At 41.2% G+C, this 17,772-nt stretch overlaps 1 protein-coding gene across 1 annotated transcript in view; it reads left to right on the top strand.

Moving 5' to 3' along the window:
• The first annotated feature begins 490 nt into the window (after window positions 1–490).
• Window positions 491–17,772, top strand: part of Tsf3 (Transferrin 3) — a 195,186-nt gene continuing 177,904 nt past the window's right edge. The window contains exon 1 of the mRNA XM_067144871.2: window positions 491–600. Within this exon, the coding sequence (XP_067000972.2) occupies window positions 537–600 (64 nt within the window). The 5' untranslated portion in view covers window positions 491–536. The remainder of the gene's footprint in view (window positions 601–17,772) is intronic.

Here is a 17,772-nt window from a genome sequence, read left to right as displayed (position 1 = left end):
GCAAGTAGTTAAATCACTACACCGTTCAGGTCCCCCGGTATTATTATTATTATTATTATTATTATTATTATTATTATTACCATCTGCTGGAAAATACCGGTATTTTTCTTTATAATGTACTACTCTTTTCAGGACACAATACCACTTCTGAGCGGGTTATCAGACAGACTGCTCGCGAGTTAAGTACACAGAGTTGATGGCCGCGGTATATCAATTCATTTGCGTGAAACGTGAAAAACCATGTCAAGGACGGTGCGTGGTAATACTATTTTCTAAGACTGAATATAATGGGCTAGTTACCAATCATAAACTTTTGATATTGCAAATACAGTAGTAAAATAACAAAACATCCATTTAATCGTTCTTTCACTTTTGAATAAGAACAATATTTAGGTGAGAGTTGTGCCCCAAGGGCTCAGGCGATCGGTGCGCCATCTGTTCACGTCAAGGCCGTCTGAGATGCAGACCGGTTCGTTACTCAGTCGTTCGAAGAATTTGGTGGAGAGCAGGTGCTGTATGAATGGTCAGCGAAGGCCATGTTGTGGATTACTATTTTCCTTGTGGCGCTAACTGTTGTCAGCCAGCTACATGCGGTCAAATGTAAGTTGTATTTCATCTTGTCATGGGAGATCACCTGTAATCTGCATTAATTAGGAAAGTAGTTGTTTGTGAAGTAATTGACTGATTTACTTGCAAGCGGCAAAATATGGTATACGACAAGCACCCATGACTTAAAACTGCCTCATCAGAATGTTTATTATTTACGTATATGATATACCCAATTCAGTTAATATCCAGGAAATAGCTCATAATGATAAGGTTGTCTAACTTTCAAAGAATATGTACTGTAGCAGTACATTATAGTTTAATTAAGTACTATGACAGTTCGCTAGTTGGAATAAGTGTGTTACATTTCGAAAACGAACAAAACCAGTGACATGTGATAGCGGTGGTCGGATGGTCTCTCCCCCATGTTGCTGGGCATCCGTCAATGGGGGAAGGGGGATGTCTGTTCGTTGTTTTCTTCGGCCATATGTAGTAAAATTGTTAGATTTTTCCCAAAATTAATAATACTGGTTGCATGTGAGTGAAATGGTTGCGGCGGGCTGATGTTTTCTCCCCCGGTCGGTGGTTATCCGTGACTTGGCGGAAGGGGGCGTCTGTTCGCTCATATGTGGTAAAAGTAAGTTTGATATGTTTGAAAAATAGCAATACTGTTGCAATGATTCTCATCCCCGATTGTGAAGTAAATTGACTGGTTTACTTGTAAGTGGTGATATACGGTATATGACAAGCGCTTATTATTTACGTATACGTTGTCTTCGTCCATTCATGTATGGTACAAATTTGTATTATAATATGTATTGGGTGTATGTTACACATACTAGTGTATACTAACATTATTGTAACATTTGCCGGGCTGACTGGCTCAGACGTTTGAGGCGCTGGCCTTCTGACCCCAACTTCGCAGGTTCGATTCTGGCTCAGTCCGATGGTATTTGAAGGTGCTCAGATTCGTCAGCCTCGTGTCAGTAGATTTACTGCCACGTCAAAGAACTCCTGAGGGACTAAATTCCGAGACTTCCGCGTCTCCGAAAACTGTAAAAGTAGTTTTTGGGACATAAAGAAATAATAATAATAATAATAATAATAATAATAATAATAATAATAACATTTCAGAAATTGGAATATCTTCGGATTTTTTTGTAGTACGTTCAAATCTAACTCCATGTAACGATTTAGATTACAATAAAAGAATACGCTCTCCTCAGTTGGTCATCCGTGACTGGGAGAAAACTGTATTCATTCACAATTATTCTTTTGCTACCGCTTTTTCCCACACCTGTACGGTCGCGGGTCAGAACTGCGTCGTGCATGTGGATTTGGCCCTGTTTTACGACCGAGTGCCCTTCCTGACGTCAACCCTTTATAGAGGGATGTAATCACTATTGCGTGTTTCTGTGGTGGTTGGTAGTGTGGTATGTTGTCTGAATATGTTGAGGAGTGTGTTGGGACGGACACATACTCCCTGTCCCCGAGCCAGAAGAATTAATCAGAAGCGATTAAAATCCTCGACCCGGCCGGGACCCTCTGAACCGAAGGCCAATACGCTGACCATTCAGCCAACGAGTCTGACAACTGTATTCATTCACAATATACCCAATTATATAGAGACGGACAACAGAACACCAACGATAAACAGCACCGAATATTGTACAGTCGCTGAAAAAATAAAGAAATGGGCGCATGGTATGGTATGTTCCTCGCATTTTATATTTTTCAGACTTAATGAAAATATAATTCACTTTCCACGTAGATTTAAATCCTGTGGATAACCACAGCAAACATTATGTCTATAGGTTGAGTAAGTGCGCTTACGAGGAACTTCTACAGTGTTATGCGCTCATTCTTGTTCTGAGTGACTGTAAACCCTGCTCCCATTTTCAATTGCCACTCTCTTCCTCTCGCTCTTTCGCTGTGCAACTCTACACGCAATTCCTAAATGAGTCGTTTCAGTTCCTTCAGCCAAGGATTCAGACAATTATAGTAATAATGATGGTGATAATAATAAAAAAATTCAGCACTCCACACACGAGTCTTTGCTGAAAATATAGTCCATTATTAAAATTTGACAGTCGTATCATCACACACATTTAAGTTCATAACCAGTTCCAGGCTCTTAAGGTCCATCATCAACGAATAAAAATTGTTTAAAACATGTTAATCCACATAGGTTTGTCGTCCAGATAAAAATCAGCCAAGACGAAATATGTTTAAAAAATCACTGATGATGGATCTTAGTCTGAAAACGGATTCTGAACTTAAAATTGCGTGCTGATACGACTGACAAAGAATAATAATAATAATAATAATAATAATAATAATAATAATAATAATAATACAGTCAGCTCTGTTTTAATGTAATATCTTGGTTATTTTATGATTATAACTATATTTTCATTGCACCAGACAAGTTATCTTTAATATATTAATTGGTGTGTTTCAAGTGAAGTGGTGCAGTAACGTATTAGTAGTAGTCGTGGTGGTGATGGTAGGAAACATAAAATAACTAAGTTTGAATATGCAGTCTTGAAATTGACCCCCTCCCCCCGATGAAATTATACATGCGTCACTGCTACTATTAATTAAATACATATAGCCTTGTATTGTTCTAAACCCTTTCTGCACCGGGCCGAGTGGCTCGGACGGTTGAGGCGCTGGCCTTCTGACCCCAACTTGGCAGGTTCGATCCAGGCTCAGTCCGGTGGTATTTGAAGGTGCTCAAATACGTCAGCGTCGTGTCGGTAGATTTACTGGCACGTAAAAGAACTCCTGCGGGACAAAATTCCGGCACCTCGGCGTCTCCGAAAACCGTAAAAGAGTAGTTAGTGGGACGTAAAGCAAATAGCATTATTATTATTAAACCCTTTCTGCCGATCTGTTTTCACATCTCAATGTGTAGGCCTACGTCCATCCTCTAAGAAAATGTCCTCAGGTGATGTGCTCCATTCAACTCCAGTGCACCCCTGAGATTTGTTTGCACCTCTTACTTTAATCGCGCATTATGCTGGGTTATTCAGCTAAGTTGTCCATCTCAAATAACTCATGAATAGTTAAAGATACTAACATTCAGTTTTCACTTTCAGTGGGGCTCATAATCATACAGTACTTTTTATGATGTCATTATGTTCTGAGAATGCCTTTGCTGGCGGGACCTAGTGTTTACAGTGCACTATGTCTTCTGGTATGGGCTATATCAAATTTGTTACTTTCATTGACCTGTCTCAGTCTCATCCTTGGCTTTGACAATATGAAAGTGACTGAGGTATGAGCGATGCTAGTAATACCATTCCTTATGCAGGCAGTCCCTGTTATGAATGGTGTGAAAATATCGCTCATAGGGTCGGTTGGTGCATACATTTCAGTGGGCTTGGCAGACTGATATGTAATAGCAACTGCTGGCTCGGTGAGGGAAGTAACGGGAAACTACCTCACTCCTCATTTCCTTAGTACACCTCTTCAGTGACGCCTAGGCTATTTATGACAGCTGTTGGTGGAGCTGCAGAGGATCAAACCAGCCTTCGGGCTGAATACCCAACATGCATACATTTTCTGAGATAATGGTACTAACTTTATTCTTATAAATATAGCTGTACAATTTTCTATACATACAACATTACAAATTCATCACCGTGATTATTTTGAAAATCATTCCCTGTGGGTGGGGGACGCAGACGAAGAATACACCCACGGGATCGCCCGCCTGTCGTAGGAGGCCACTAAAAGGGATGATACATTTGGAACATGAGACAATCTGTGATTAGCGCCATAACGCGATGAACACCACGGGTCGACTTGCGATTAATACTACTACTACTACATGTGCCTGGTGGCGCTCCATCTTAGAGCAATAATCACTGGTACCTGAGGAACTCGTACCGCTACTGCCTCCAGCTGGCTCTGTGATAAGTATCATCGGGGGTGGATTACTATGGGAGTAGTACCATTACGTAGGGAACACCATTGGCCTGTGTTACCTACGATTAGTCCCACTAAGCGAGCAACACCATGGGTATACGTGGCCTGTGATTAGTGCCACTATATGAGGAACACCACGGATCTAGTTGGCGCCCGTGATTAGTACCATTATGTGAGGAACGCCATGATTCTTCGTTATCCATCATTAGTACTACTATTGGAGAAACATCATGGTTCTGTTTTACCAGTAGTTAGTACTATTATGATGGGCCAGTGACCTGCTTTTTGGACTCCTTTGGACAACAAGAATCATCCCAGAAAATAAGGCATTGTGAATCGGATTTACTGATTGGTTTTTTGGATTCATGGCCATTTTCTCATCATAATTCGTTTTAGTTTCTAGTTAGCGGATGTATTTTAAAGTTTTAATTATCGTTTCATTTCGTTGCACCTGGTATCATTAGGGACCGATGACCTGGCTGTTAGGCCCCTTTAAACATAATCAAACGTCATATTTTGAAAATCGGATAAGTACTTCTCGCGAAAATGTAATGTATTCAAATGTGCTTCATTTGCCGGCTGGGGACTGCCCTGTTCGATTCGCGCTACGAATGAAACATGAGCTTCACCGCATCATTTCTCTCTGGCCTGAGAGGGGAACATTTTAGTAGGAGCTGTGTGTAAGACTAACAGTTTACCCGTTTTCATCGAATAAAGGATGTTGTATAAACACTGAAAAGCATGTTAACATAAATATGTCTTATGGTTGGTGGGGAGGGTCATGTGAAAATTTGCGTATCCAAATTACCATCACAAAATGTGTGACGGAAGTGTAACCTGGATAGATGGTGAGACAATGTTACCTATCAACCATGCAGGCTATGTCTTATGGTTGGTGGTCATCTGAAATTAGCAGCCGATGATAGAATAGCTCTCAACCAAACTTGGTGCACATATCCCCACCTATTTAGAAAAAAATACTGCGGAGTTAAGACACCCGTAGCACCCCTTCGGTTGCGGTTTGGGAGGGATTGATACGTAACAATGGTCGAAAACGACCAATATTAGTGTCCAATCCATACTTTCCGGTGTCGCTGGGATGAATGGTGACACTCCATCGTAATGGGACTCAGTTGAGATGAAAAAAAAATGTCCAATATGAGCGAGATTAGTGTTGAACCCACAGTGTTCGGGTTCGCTAGGTTAATTGATGACAGTCGCAATACCACTTAGAATCGTGAAAATCATACCCGCAGCGCGACGCGAAAATGCATATAGTTATCACCAAAATGGCGTATGGCTTTTAGTGCCGGGATATGAACCGAGGACTTTGGCTCGCCAAATGCAAGTTTTTTATTTAACACCCGTAGGTGACCTGCGCGTCGTGATGAGGATGAAATGGTGATGAAGACGACACATACACCCAGCCCCCGAGCCAGCGGAATTAACCAATTATGTTTAAAGTTCCCGACCCTGCCTGGAATCGAACCCGGGACCGCTGTGACCAAAGGCTAGCACGCTAACCATTTAGCCATGGAACTGGGCAGGTATCACTTATTTACTAGCAGGTGACTTCGCTCGCGTTTATTCATTCAACCGTGTTAGACATTTCCAAACCCTTTAAATAAAAGCAAAAGAAAATTATATTAACATACATCTTTTTCTATTGTTATTTCTATTATTTTAATATTTCACACCCCTTTCTATCCCCCGCCCGTAGGGATGTCTTACCTCAGTTTTCTTTCCAAAACAGTAAGTCGTATGTTTGGTTGAAAGCTATACTGGAACATACACACATTTACCCGTAATCTGTCATTTTCAACATTTTACTTTTTGATACTTGTTTAAAGTGGCCTAACATCTAGGTCATCAGCGCCTTTTCTTTTTTCACCCCTTATTCCATTATACAGGCTGTATCTGTGATGTTCCAAACTTTCAGGGATGATGGAGGACGGCAAATGGATCAATTTGAGATAAGGAACCGTAGTCCGGAAACGATCGAGTCGAAAATTAAGCAAAATTCTACTAATTTATGTCAAATTACCTGCACACGTTCCACAAGCCGCTCCATTTACAACAAAATGTTCGAAATGGCGTCCCTTTGCGTCAATGCAGGCATGGCATGGTCTCAAAGTTCTGTCGTACCCGTTTGATTACTCCCGGTGTCGTTTGAATAGCGTCCCAGCGAGAATTCTTGCCAAGAGATCCTCTTCAGTCTTGACAGGTGTCACATGCACAAGGTTTTTACATGTCCCCACAAGAAGAAATCAAGTGGGGTGAAACCAGGTGAATGAGGAGGCCAAGAAACAGGACCTCCTCCTTCCTATCCACTTTGCAGGGAATGACTGATCCAGTTGTTCACGAACCCTCAGTCCGAAGTGAAGTGGGGCTCGATCATGTAGGAATCACATCCGTTGATGAAGGGCAAGTGGGATGTGTTCCAGAAACGTGAGTACTACATCTCTGAGCACCGCTGTATACAGTGCTGCATTTAGTCGAGGAGGAAGAAGAAACAGACCTATTACGTAATCATTGACTATGCCTGCCCACATGTTGACCGACAGTTTGTGCTGATGGCTCTTTACAACTGTAGCGTGGGGATTCTCATCGGCCCAAACATGACTATTGGGACTATTTAATATTCCGTCTCCCGTGAAACAGGCTTCATCTATGAAAAGCACATGCGCAGGAAAGTGAAGATTGACTGCTAGGCGTTGCAAGACCCATTGGCAGAACACGACTCGAGGTGCAAAGTCAGGAGGACTGAAAGCCTGCACTTTCTGGAGATAATAGGGATGTAGCTGCATTTCACGTAGTACTCGCCACACAATCATGTGCGAAATATTCATTTCACATGCAACTGCTCGCGTGCTGATTGTAGGCGCCCCATCCGCGCGAGCAAGCACTGTATCTTCTAAGTCGGAAGTCCGTGTAATTCGTCGTCCTACTCTGTCACTGTACTGTGGTACCAATTGCTCTGTTTCACTTAATCGGGAACAGTCGTGGAAACATGGCGTGAGTCGGATGTCTCCTACGAGGATATTTGGTCCAGAACAACCATTCCGCTTCTCTGCTGCTTCCGTTTGCTTGCCCATACACGAACACCACCTCTGCAGGTTCCGTAACCGGGTACAACTCCATTTGGATAGGGCTGATCAATGTACCACTTCAGCCCGTATAAACACAGACTGAGGCCTACAGCACAGATATCGCGCACAGACCACGTCAGTACACATTTCGCCATCTGCATTGGAGTCGTTGGGTTATTATCCTGGCCTCTTCTGCTCATCGGGATTGTCTCCCCTAGTTTTCTCTTAGCACATGTAGTGTACAGTACAGTCGGAGGTATCAGACCGACTTTTGCTTCAACTTTTGACTGCTGGCCGCAGTGGTGTAGTGGATACGGCGTTGGTCTACTAACTAATCCCAAGTTAACGGGTTCAAACCCGACTGAAGTCGGTAGCGTTTAAGGGTGTTTATAAATGACAACACCATATCGTTGGCTTCCAGCACGTTAAAGAATTACTGCGGGACGAAATTCCGACACCCCGGCGTCTGTTAAGAACGGATTGACCGTAAACAATTGGATTATTAATAACATTTGACTCGATCGTTTCCAGACTATGGTTCCTTATCTCAAATTGATCCTTTTGCCGTTCTCCATCATCCCTGAAAGTTTGTAACATCACGGATACACTCTGTACATAGAAGAAATATTTTGTTTCTTCTATGTACACATACTGTTGGTCAGGCAACCCACTGATCGGATATGTCTTGCGGTTTGCTTGCCTTCCCTTATCTTTTTCACCCCTTGTCACTCCATGGCTAAATTGTTAGCGTGCTGGCCTTTGATCCAGTGTGTTCCGGGTTCGATTCCCGGCCGGATCGGAGATTTTAACCTTAAATGGTTAATTCCCTTGGTTTGGGGTGTTTGTGCTGTCTCCAACATCACTGCAACTCTCACGCCACACATAACGCTATGCTCCACCACAATAACACGTAGTTACCTACACATGGCAGATGCCGCACACCCTCATCGGAGGGTCTGCCGTACAAGGGATGCACCTGGCTATAAATAACTACACTAAATTATCATACACCTATGCCGAACTACCGATCGGATTGTGTTCAAACCATTTCTTAAACCCTCTAAGGATAATAAGAACAAATTGTAAAATTGTCTGCGAAATCGGTCTAGTAGTTTGAGTATATGAAGGACACACAAAGAAACATTCATTTTTATATAGAGATGTGAAAGGATAACATACCTCGCAGACAATCTGGGCTGCCATAAGGACAAAGTTCCACGGTACACAAAATAATCTAAACCTAAAACTTTAAATTAAACGCACAGCAATAACTCTAAAACTACGAAAAAGTTCGGAAAATAACAACGTCACAATAAAGGAACCTACAAACATTAAAGTTCAGGATTATTGCTTAGGACTAGATAGCGCCCGGGTACTTTTCCCAAGGAGTTCAGAAAATCTATGAAATCCTTCATACAGGTAGGTTGGGGATTGTACACTAAGGATTCGGTGCAATGAAGTAAAGGTATCCAGCGTACGTCTGCCTTCTAGGCGCAGCCATCCTAGGTCAACGTAAGGCTGGATAACGTAATCTGAACATTTCAATTACATATGAATCCTACACAGGCATTCTGTGCACGTTGTAGTTTATCTCTTTTTTTTCGTCTTCGCAAACTATGTCACAATAGTCGAATATTGAAAGAACAAGGGTTTTGACTAGATTCTTCTTTAAGCTGAACGGACAAGTAAATTTGAAATTGTTAAAAGTGTGCAACATGACAAAAACTCGTCTACTCAGATATTGTCTGATCCGACCACGAGAGGTACTGGTCAATGATTACTCCTAGGTTTTTTCGTTCTTCCAAAAGGGCAAAATTTGTTATTGAAGTTGTACGTCAAGGATGGACATGCAGTAGTTACTGGAAATAAGTCTTGGGTGGGCAATTACTATGGTTTGGGATTTTTCGGGTTTAAAAGAAGTCTATACGGGAAAGGGCATTTGCTTACAGCCACTAGATCCATGTTAATTTGCTCGATTGCTGTCGAAACGTCTGTTAGTTTTGCGTGGATGTACAATTGCACTTCGTCAGCGTAAATATGCCCTTTACTGCATCCTTACTTATCGATAGTTATTATCTGCCTCTGTCTCTTGCAAATGTGAATTCTTCTATTGTCAGGGGTTCCGGGCTCTTCAGTCACTTGTTGACATAATCGGCGGGTAGTATAAGGAAATCTAATTACTACCTGAAATAAAATTTAAGAAGTGGACTAAAATGGATTTATTATTTTAAAAAATTAGTTACGTCCAATGGATGTGAAGCATAGAATAGTAAAAGAAAGTTTGGTGTATTAACAAAACAGCTGACTGGACCCTTAACCAAACCGAAACAACCTCAGGTTGTATGTGAACCGCTTAATTATACACAAGAAAAAACTAATTCGCATGTTAACTTGCTCCTTGGCAAGGCATGGTGCTCCAAAACTCACTGTTATCAAATCCCTAATATCTCTACAAAACCATCTTATACGAGAATATTAGTAAATACTTGGAATGGGTAGACATGAAACAGACAAGACGAACAAGAGATATAATCAAACACGACATCGCAGAAACACAGCCCAATCTCCCTCCTCCCTCACATGATATTTTAGATGACGACAAAACTCTACTTCCCTTCTCTCCAGAGCTTTGCATGAACTGTCCCTGTGTCACATCGTTACTTCACCAGGTCGCGCTCAAAGACAGACTCCCTAGACAGCGCAGAATAAACATCTTTTCCAAACAAGAACGAGAGGCAAGATGTCCTGATCTGATGACCTCCATTTTTTTTTAACAAAGGAGTCTCCAAAGAACTTTTATTATTTGTGCTTATTGTCTTAATGTTTTTATTTCTCAATTCTTTCTTTATACAGATGAAGAGGACCACTAAGTGGTCGAAACATGTCCTGTGTTAATTTATATTAAATTTTGCCTGAGGCAATAATAAAGTATCGATTAGGTGGTTATTTATACTAACTTCTTGATTTAAGTTAACACACAAATAACTTCCAGGTTATGTTAGTTTATAATAAACTAATTTGAATAAACCAATAAGCACGGATTTCTGAAAATTAATCTTATCGCTTGAGTGAATTAAAATGAAATTAATTTAATCCGGCCGTCTATGAACGGTACCAACAAACTGAACTGAAGAGTAACGTCGATGGACGGTGTTGTAATAATAATCACCATGCTATCAATAGCAACTAACGTGAACTTATTAAACAAATGGTCTTCATCAGAATGTAGAAAGCATACTCATCGCAATAATCATGACCACTACTGTGGTAAGGAACACGGATGAACGTCTCACTCAAATAGAGAACGATTTATTATTTATTTCAGTAATTACAACCATCATCTTGACCATTGAAGAAATGTGCTACTCAAACTATGACCAGTGCTAGCCATCATAAACTGAAATAATTTCTTTATCACAAACACTTGACTTCAGTGATCAACAGTAATAAAATTTAGCTAACGCACTATCATCGCAGACTGAACTGATCGTTATGATTAATTCACAAATATTAATTCTCACTCAAATAAACTAATCACAAGTCCTCGGAGACTGAACTAACCGTCTAATTGATTTCATAATGTTGGAAACAAACCGGACACTGATCATTGCAGACTGAACTAACCATCTAATTGATTTCATGAATGTCGGTAAAACAAATAACAACATACGCGGACTTTATAACTAGTGATATCTCTCTCTCTCTCTCTCTCTCTCTCTCTCTCTCTCTTAGTGGATGCATTTCTTTGCTGTTACAAAGTATGTAATACAATGACATGATATAATCAATCTGCATCGTTACGTTCTTTTAACCCTAAAATTATTTAAATTACCCACAACTACCCGTGAGGTCCACTAAACTACTAATAAAATTACGTGTGAGTCTAGCCGCAATCATTACGTCTATAACAGATCACTACTGTACAGCTCCAACAACCTGATGGTCCCTCAGACAACCAGAACTGAGGCGCTCTAATAATTAAACCAAAATCCCAATTGTGGATGCGTGACAGACGAGTGCCGTCATTTGCCCGTACCATTCGATAAATTCGCCACAACACACATTAACAATCTACTGCCACAACAACTAACTTTGTCAAGATTTTGCCGTAACAAACTCTTCCACCTCTCATAAACCATTAATCCAGTATACAAAATATCTCTATCACTTCCGAGATTTACAATATTTTTACATCTTTCGGCCGTCTTATATTTGTATCTTCCAGACAGTCGTCTGATAACGGGCTCGCAGTATTCTAAAAATATATTTCCCTTCCGGCCAGCGGGTTTTCAATCATATTCCGTACCACCTGTCGATTTTCTACCTGCGGTGAATCTACATGGATACAAGCCAGATTATAAAGTACTCAATTCAAATGAATTTATCTCTCATAAAATCTTTAATTATTTGAGCATGAAATACTAATTTAATATATTAACTAATTTCATCAGAAGTACAGTAGGTGTTACTATAAAATGGTTTAAGAGACCAATACTTACCTTTTCATCTGATGATGAGTTTATGGCATTATTGATCCATTTAATAAATGAGTTGATATTGATTCTGAGATCACATGATTACTAAAACCAAACGATTCTCAAACCCTGGACATTGCACATGCCTCCCACGGCATTCTAACACATTATTTCCTCGGGGCATCATATCCTCCCGGCATCAACACATCCTGAGTTCGATTGTCCCTCGGGGCATTTCCATCCCGGAATCCAACTGAACTCATCTTATTTTAACATTTTCCCTGCTGGTTCGTCTTTTCTCATCATGGCTATTGGATGTCTATATGATCTCAGATTAGGCAATGTTAAATGGCCTATCTTGATCTCCTTTCATCTTGTATTTCATTTTAAATTCGTGGCTTATTTCATGGGTTCGTCATCGTAATTAATTACGTAACTATTGAAACAAACTTTTAGTAAATATCAAACTTTAAATGATAGGAAAATAACGCCGATTTTGACTTAATTGAGATATTATGATACCCACAAAAACAAAAATTTTCCAACACTCAACTATATCTTACATTATGCTTTGACAGGAAATCTTGATCATTGAATTCAATCATGACAGACTGGCGTAAAACTTACCTTTACCCGATAACTTCTTTAATCCGATTTAACATAATCGTCGGAAATTTTGGGATTTCAACATAAAATGTGCGTAGACTTCTCATAACATCTCTGTGCCACACAGCACTTAATATTTAAACCAAACTATCGGCCTGAAACTTCGGCCCTTATGTACACAGAACATAACGATGCAAAATACACTTTAAAGAATACAAATCATGTCACCCACCTGGATTTCTGCTGAACAATAGCAAGTTCTCAGACATTGCCATTGGCCGAACGCCCAATTAAGGTTAACACACCATGTTGATACACACTATGGAAACTTCACATATTTCTTCTCGGAGATTAATTAACATTATTTTATATTATTTTATTTTATTTTCATACATTTTACACACATAATAAATATATGTTAATCTTCATGTTTATCTCACACGTTTCTTCTTGAATACTCTTACCTTTGCGTCATATTTACATGAAAAACTGTATATTTACCACACATAAATTATCAATTCACTTATTCCTATATTAATATTTACACCATCCGACACATTTAACAAGCAAAGGACTGTACTAATATCACCATGCCGTTAATTTGTCGTTTCATCACCAAACGTGGGCAAATGTAATATTCACACGAATATGAGTATTTATTTTATTTCACGCTTCACCAGTTCTTACCATAGACTATTTTACCAATAACCAGTCTTGAATGTGCAGTTTACCACCCGCACATGAATAATTGGCCCAGAGCGACACGGACCTGGATTCATGGCTATTGGCTTCTGGCCTCCCTCGTCATACTTAGTATATCTGCGTTTTGGAACGCGAAAAGTGGTAAGAAGATTGCACCACATTACACAATTTCAATTATGCCACGGCTCTCATCTCCGGTGTTGGTATCCATAAAGTTCAGAAAAATTCGAGGCGGGATTTAAATCTCATGATGTTTATAATTTTAATTTGCCTCTAAGTGGCCTAAAACACTGAAGCATGGGTTGAATAAATACTTTTCCCCTCTCCATGATGACATACACGTGTAGCTTCGAATTTTCCCACGGTCTAGCACAATATTCCCATTTTTGGCCAGAAGAGATTTGATTACATGACACCACGAACCAGCTACGGTGGCGTAGCAGGGGGAGAGGTGATACTCCCACGTGGCGCGTCCCAGGTGGCGGATAAGGGGGGTCCTAACCGGCTTGCCGGCGGACTTCAGGGAAAAAACATACCTCTCGCGGACCAAACACACAACCCCTGTGGGTGGGGGACGCAGACGAAGAATACACCCACGGTATCCCCTGCCTGTCGCAAGAGGCGACTAAAAGGGGCGACCAAGGGATGATTATCTTGCAAACATGAAACTATTTATGATTAGTACCACCACGCGGAGAACATCATGGGTCGCTTTTACTTGCGCGTAGTACCACTATATTAGGTACCAAATAGGTTTGTGATTAGTAGCACACAGGAGCATCGTGCGGTCGGCTTTTGCAGTACCTGTGATTAGTATCACCATATGAGCAGGACCATGGGATGATAGCTACCATGGTTCTGGCTTGCCTATGATTAGTACCCACTATATGAGGAACACCACGGGATAGTGCAGGTCCCTGTGGTTAGTACTCTTAAGTGATGAACACCATAGGGTTGCGTTGCCTCTCAATGGCGCCGCAATGTACGAAACACCATAGGTCTGTATTCCATGTGCGAATTTCATTACCTGTGAGTAGTACCATAATGTGTGGAATACCGCGAGTCTCTGCTACTTTTGATTAGTACCGCAACATGGCAAATGCCATGGTTCTACTTTCCTAGCGATAAGTACCGTTATGAGGGGATGATAACTTGGATTTTGGACCCCCTTTAGACTGCAAGCATCATCGATTCAGTGTTGTGCTATAGCAGCAGTCCCTTGGTCAGTAATACTATAGTTTTTACGTCAGTTTCTGTGGATGTAAGGCATTGCGGGTCGCATCACTGATTGTTTTAATTTCATCTCCATCCATTCATTCTTCGAGCTCATGTTTTGTATTCTGGTCAGTGGAGAATTTTAGACTTTTAATATGTCATTCCCACGAACCTACTGCGCTGGCGAAGCAGGGGGAGAGGTGATACTCCCACGTGGCGGATAGGGGGGTCCTAACCGGCTTGCCGGCGGACTTGAGGGAAATAAAATACCTCTCGCGGACTAAACACACTACCCCCTGCGGGTGGGGGACGCACGTGTAGAATACACCCGCGGTATCCCCTGCCTGTCGTAAGAGGCGACTAAAAGGGGCGACTAAAGGATGATCGAATTAGAACCATGAAACTACTTGTAATTAGTACAATCACGCAGGGAACACCATGAGTTGCATTTACTTGCGTGTAGTGCCACTATGTTAGGTACGCAATAGGTTTGTGATTAGTAGCGACAGTGTGTGAATCAGGATAGGGGTCCTGCAGTACCTGTGATTCGTACCCCTATAAGAGCGACACCATGGTTCTGCCTTACCTATGCTCAGTTCCCACTATGTGAGGAATTCCACGGGATAGTACGGGTCCCTGTGGTTAGTCCACTTATGTGAGGAACGCTATAGGTTTGCGTTGCCTGCAAATAGCGCCGCAATGTGCGAAACACCATAGGTCTGTATTACATGTGCGCATTACACTACCTGTGAATAGTACCATAATGTGTGGAATACCGCGAGTTTCCGCTACTTTAGATTAGTACCGCAACGTTACACATAACATAGTTCTACTTTCCTAGCGATAAATACCATTATGAGGGGCTGATTACCTGGATTTTGGACCCGTTTCGACTATATGCACAATCGATTCAGCATCGTACTATAGATGCAGTCCCTTGGTCGGTAATACGTTTGTTTTGCGCCAGCTTCTGTGCATGTGGGGGCACTGTGGGTCGGATCCACTGATCGTTTTAAATTCATCTCCATTCATTCTTCGTCCTCATGCTTTGAATTCTGGTCAGTGGAGTATTCTGGAATTTTAAGTTGTCATTTCATTTCGTCTCATTCCGTACCATTAGGGGCTGATGACCTCGATGTTAGGCTCCTTTAACCAACAAACATCAATTTGTCATTCCATTTCGTCTCATTTCGTACCATTAGGGGCCGATGACCTCGATGTCGGGCCCCTTTAAACAAGCATCATCATCATCATGATTGCATGACAATTCCTTTGTTTACTAGGCGTTCCACTGTACCAGTCCAAGTTTTAATTTACTTCTGGATAATTATCGTATATTAGAATTCTTCCGAAATTCTAGCCTAGGATCTTATAAATCTGGATTCTTTCCTGCCAAGAGAGATTGTAATTTAACTTCAGCGCTCTTGTCACGTGAGTACAAAACATGAAGAAGACACAGGGTGTTCATCAAGTAACGATGCAAATAATGGATGCTCCTTTCATGACAACGTATCTAGCGGCTAATTTGACTAGTCAATTTAGATATCCCTTTGACGACTGTGAACGATGAGATTCATTATAATGTGTCGGCTGTTTCGCTAGGTCATTGGTATAGACAGAAAATAACAAAGTAGCTGGGGTCGACCCTTGAGGGACACCTTTTTCACATATTGCCACGAAGAAAGGTATGTTGATTGACGACACGTTGTTGACGTTTGTGTAAATAGGCTTCCATCCATCTCAAAGTACTGTCAGAGAAATATGGGCGATAAAGTCTGGATAGGAGCAACTCTTGGTCTAGAGATTCAAATGCGTCCAATAATACTAGAATTGTCACTTTTTGCTCGTCAATAGTCTGTCTTATATCGTCAGTCACGCCTTAGTAAGGCAATAAATGTACTGTGATTGCGTCTAAAATCTGACTGGTGTGGGTCTAGTAGGTCGTGATTTTTTAGATAGTTGGTGATTTATGTACATTGTGTCCCTTGGCTACTACTGAGAGTATATTAATGGGTCACTGTGTAGTGTAGGAGATTTTGTCTTCAGTAAAGGATGTACCAGGGCAATTATCTAGACAGTTGGAAATACTGTTTTGAAAGGAGAAGGTGTATATGAATCTCAATACCGGAATAACAGCGTCGATAATTATCTTCAGCATTATAATACCTACATTGTCCACCCCTTTGCATTTAGTTTTGATTTGCAAAACAGCCGTTTTCGCTTGCATAGGTGAGACATAATTAAAATAAAATTTCTCTACCTATAGGTTGTGCTTTGTAATTTGCAGTTAAAATATTTTATTTAGCTTCGTTTAATTGTACATGGGAGGATACGAAGTGATCGTTCTGTTCATCAAGAGAAATCTCCAAATCTCCACCTTGCCTGGTTTATTTACTTCCATAAAGTAGCGGGTCATATATCAGAGTTTATAAGGTCATCGGCGAAGAGTAGTCAAGAGCCAAGCGTTTCTTACTGTCTGAGTCGTTTTATTACGCAATCGTTTATAGTAGATAAAGCTATCCTCTGTCGGGTAATGTTTATATTTCCTATGAAGTGCGTCCCGCTTAGCCATCATTGCTCTGTCCAACTCGTTGTCTGAATGGTCAGTGTACTGACCTTCGGTTCAGAGGGTTCCGCGTTCGATTCCTGGCTGGGTCGGGGATTTTAACCTTCAATGGTTAATTCCATTGGCCTGGAGGCTGGGTGTTTGTGCTGTCCCCAACATCCCTGAAACTCACACACCACTCATAACACTATCCTCCACCACAATAACACGCAGTTACCTACACATGGCAGATGCCTCGCACCCTCATCGGAGGGTCTGTCTTACAAGGGCTGCACTCGGCTAGAAATAGTCACACGAAATTCTTATTATTATCATTGCTCTAATGTAGTAAACCCCTGGGGGGGGGGGCAGACGGGGAACACACCCACGGTATCCCCTGTCTGTCGTAAGAGGTGACTAAAATGGGCGAGGGATGATAGACTTGGAATCATGAGACAATCTGTAATTAATACCAATACGCGAGGAACACCGTGGGCCGCCTTTACTTGCGAGTAGAACCATTATGTTAGGTACACAATAGGCTTGTGATTAGTAGCAACAGAGGGTGAATCAGTATGGGTTTTACAGTATCCGTGATTACTACCATTATATGCGGAACACCACGGGCTTACGTTGCCTTTGATTAGTACCAATATATGAG

Source organism: Anabrus simplex, chromosome 1, assembly GCF_040414725.1.
Source record: "Anabrus simplex isolate iqAnaSimp1 chromosome 1, ASM4041472v1, whole genome shotgun sequence".
Lineage (NCBI taxonomy): Eukaryota > Metazoa > Arthropoda > Insecta > Orthoptera > Tettigoniidae > Anabrus > Anabrus simplex.
Note: the sequence above shows the minus strand (reverse complement) of the source record. Positions and strands in the feature narration are given on the sequence as shown.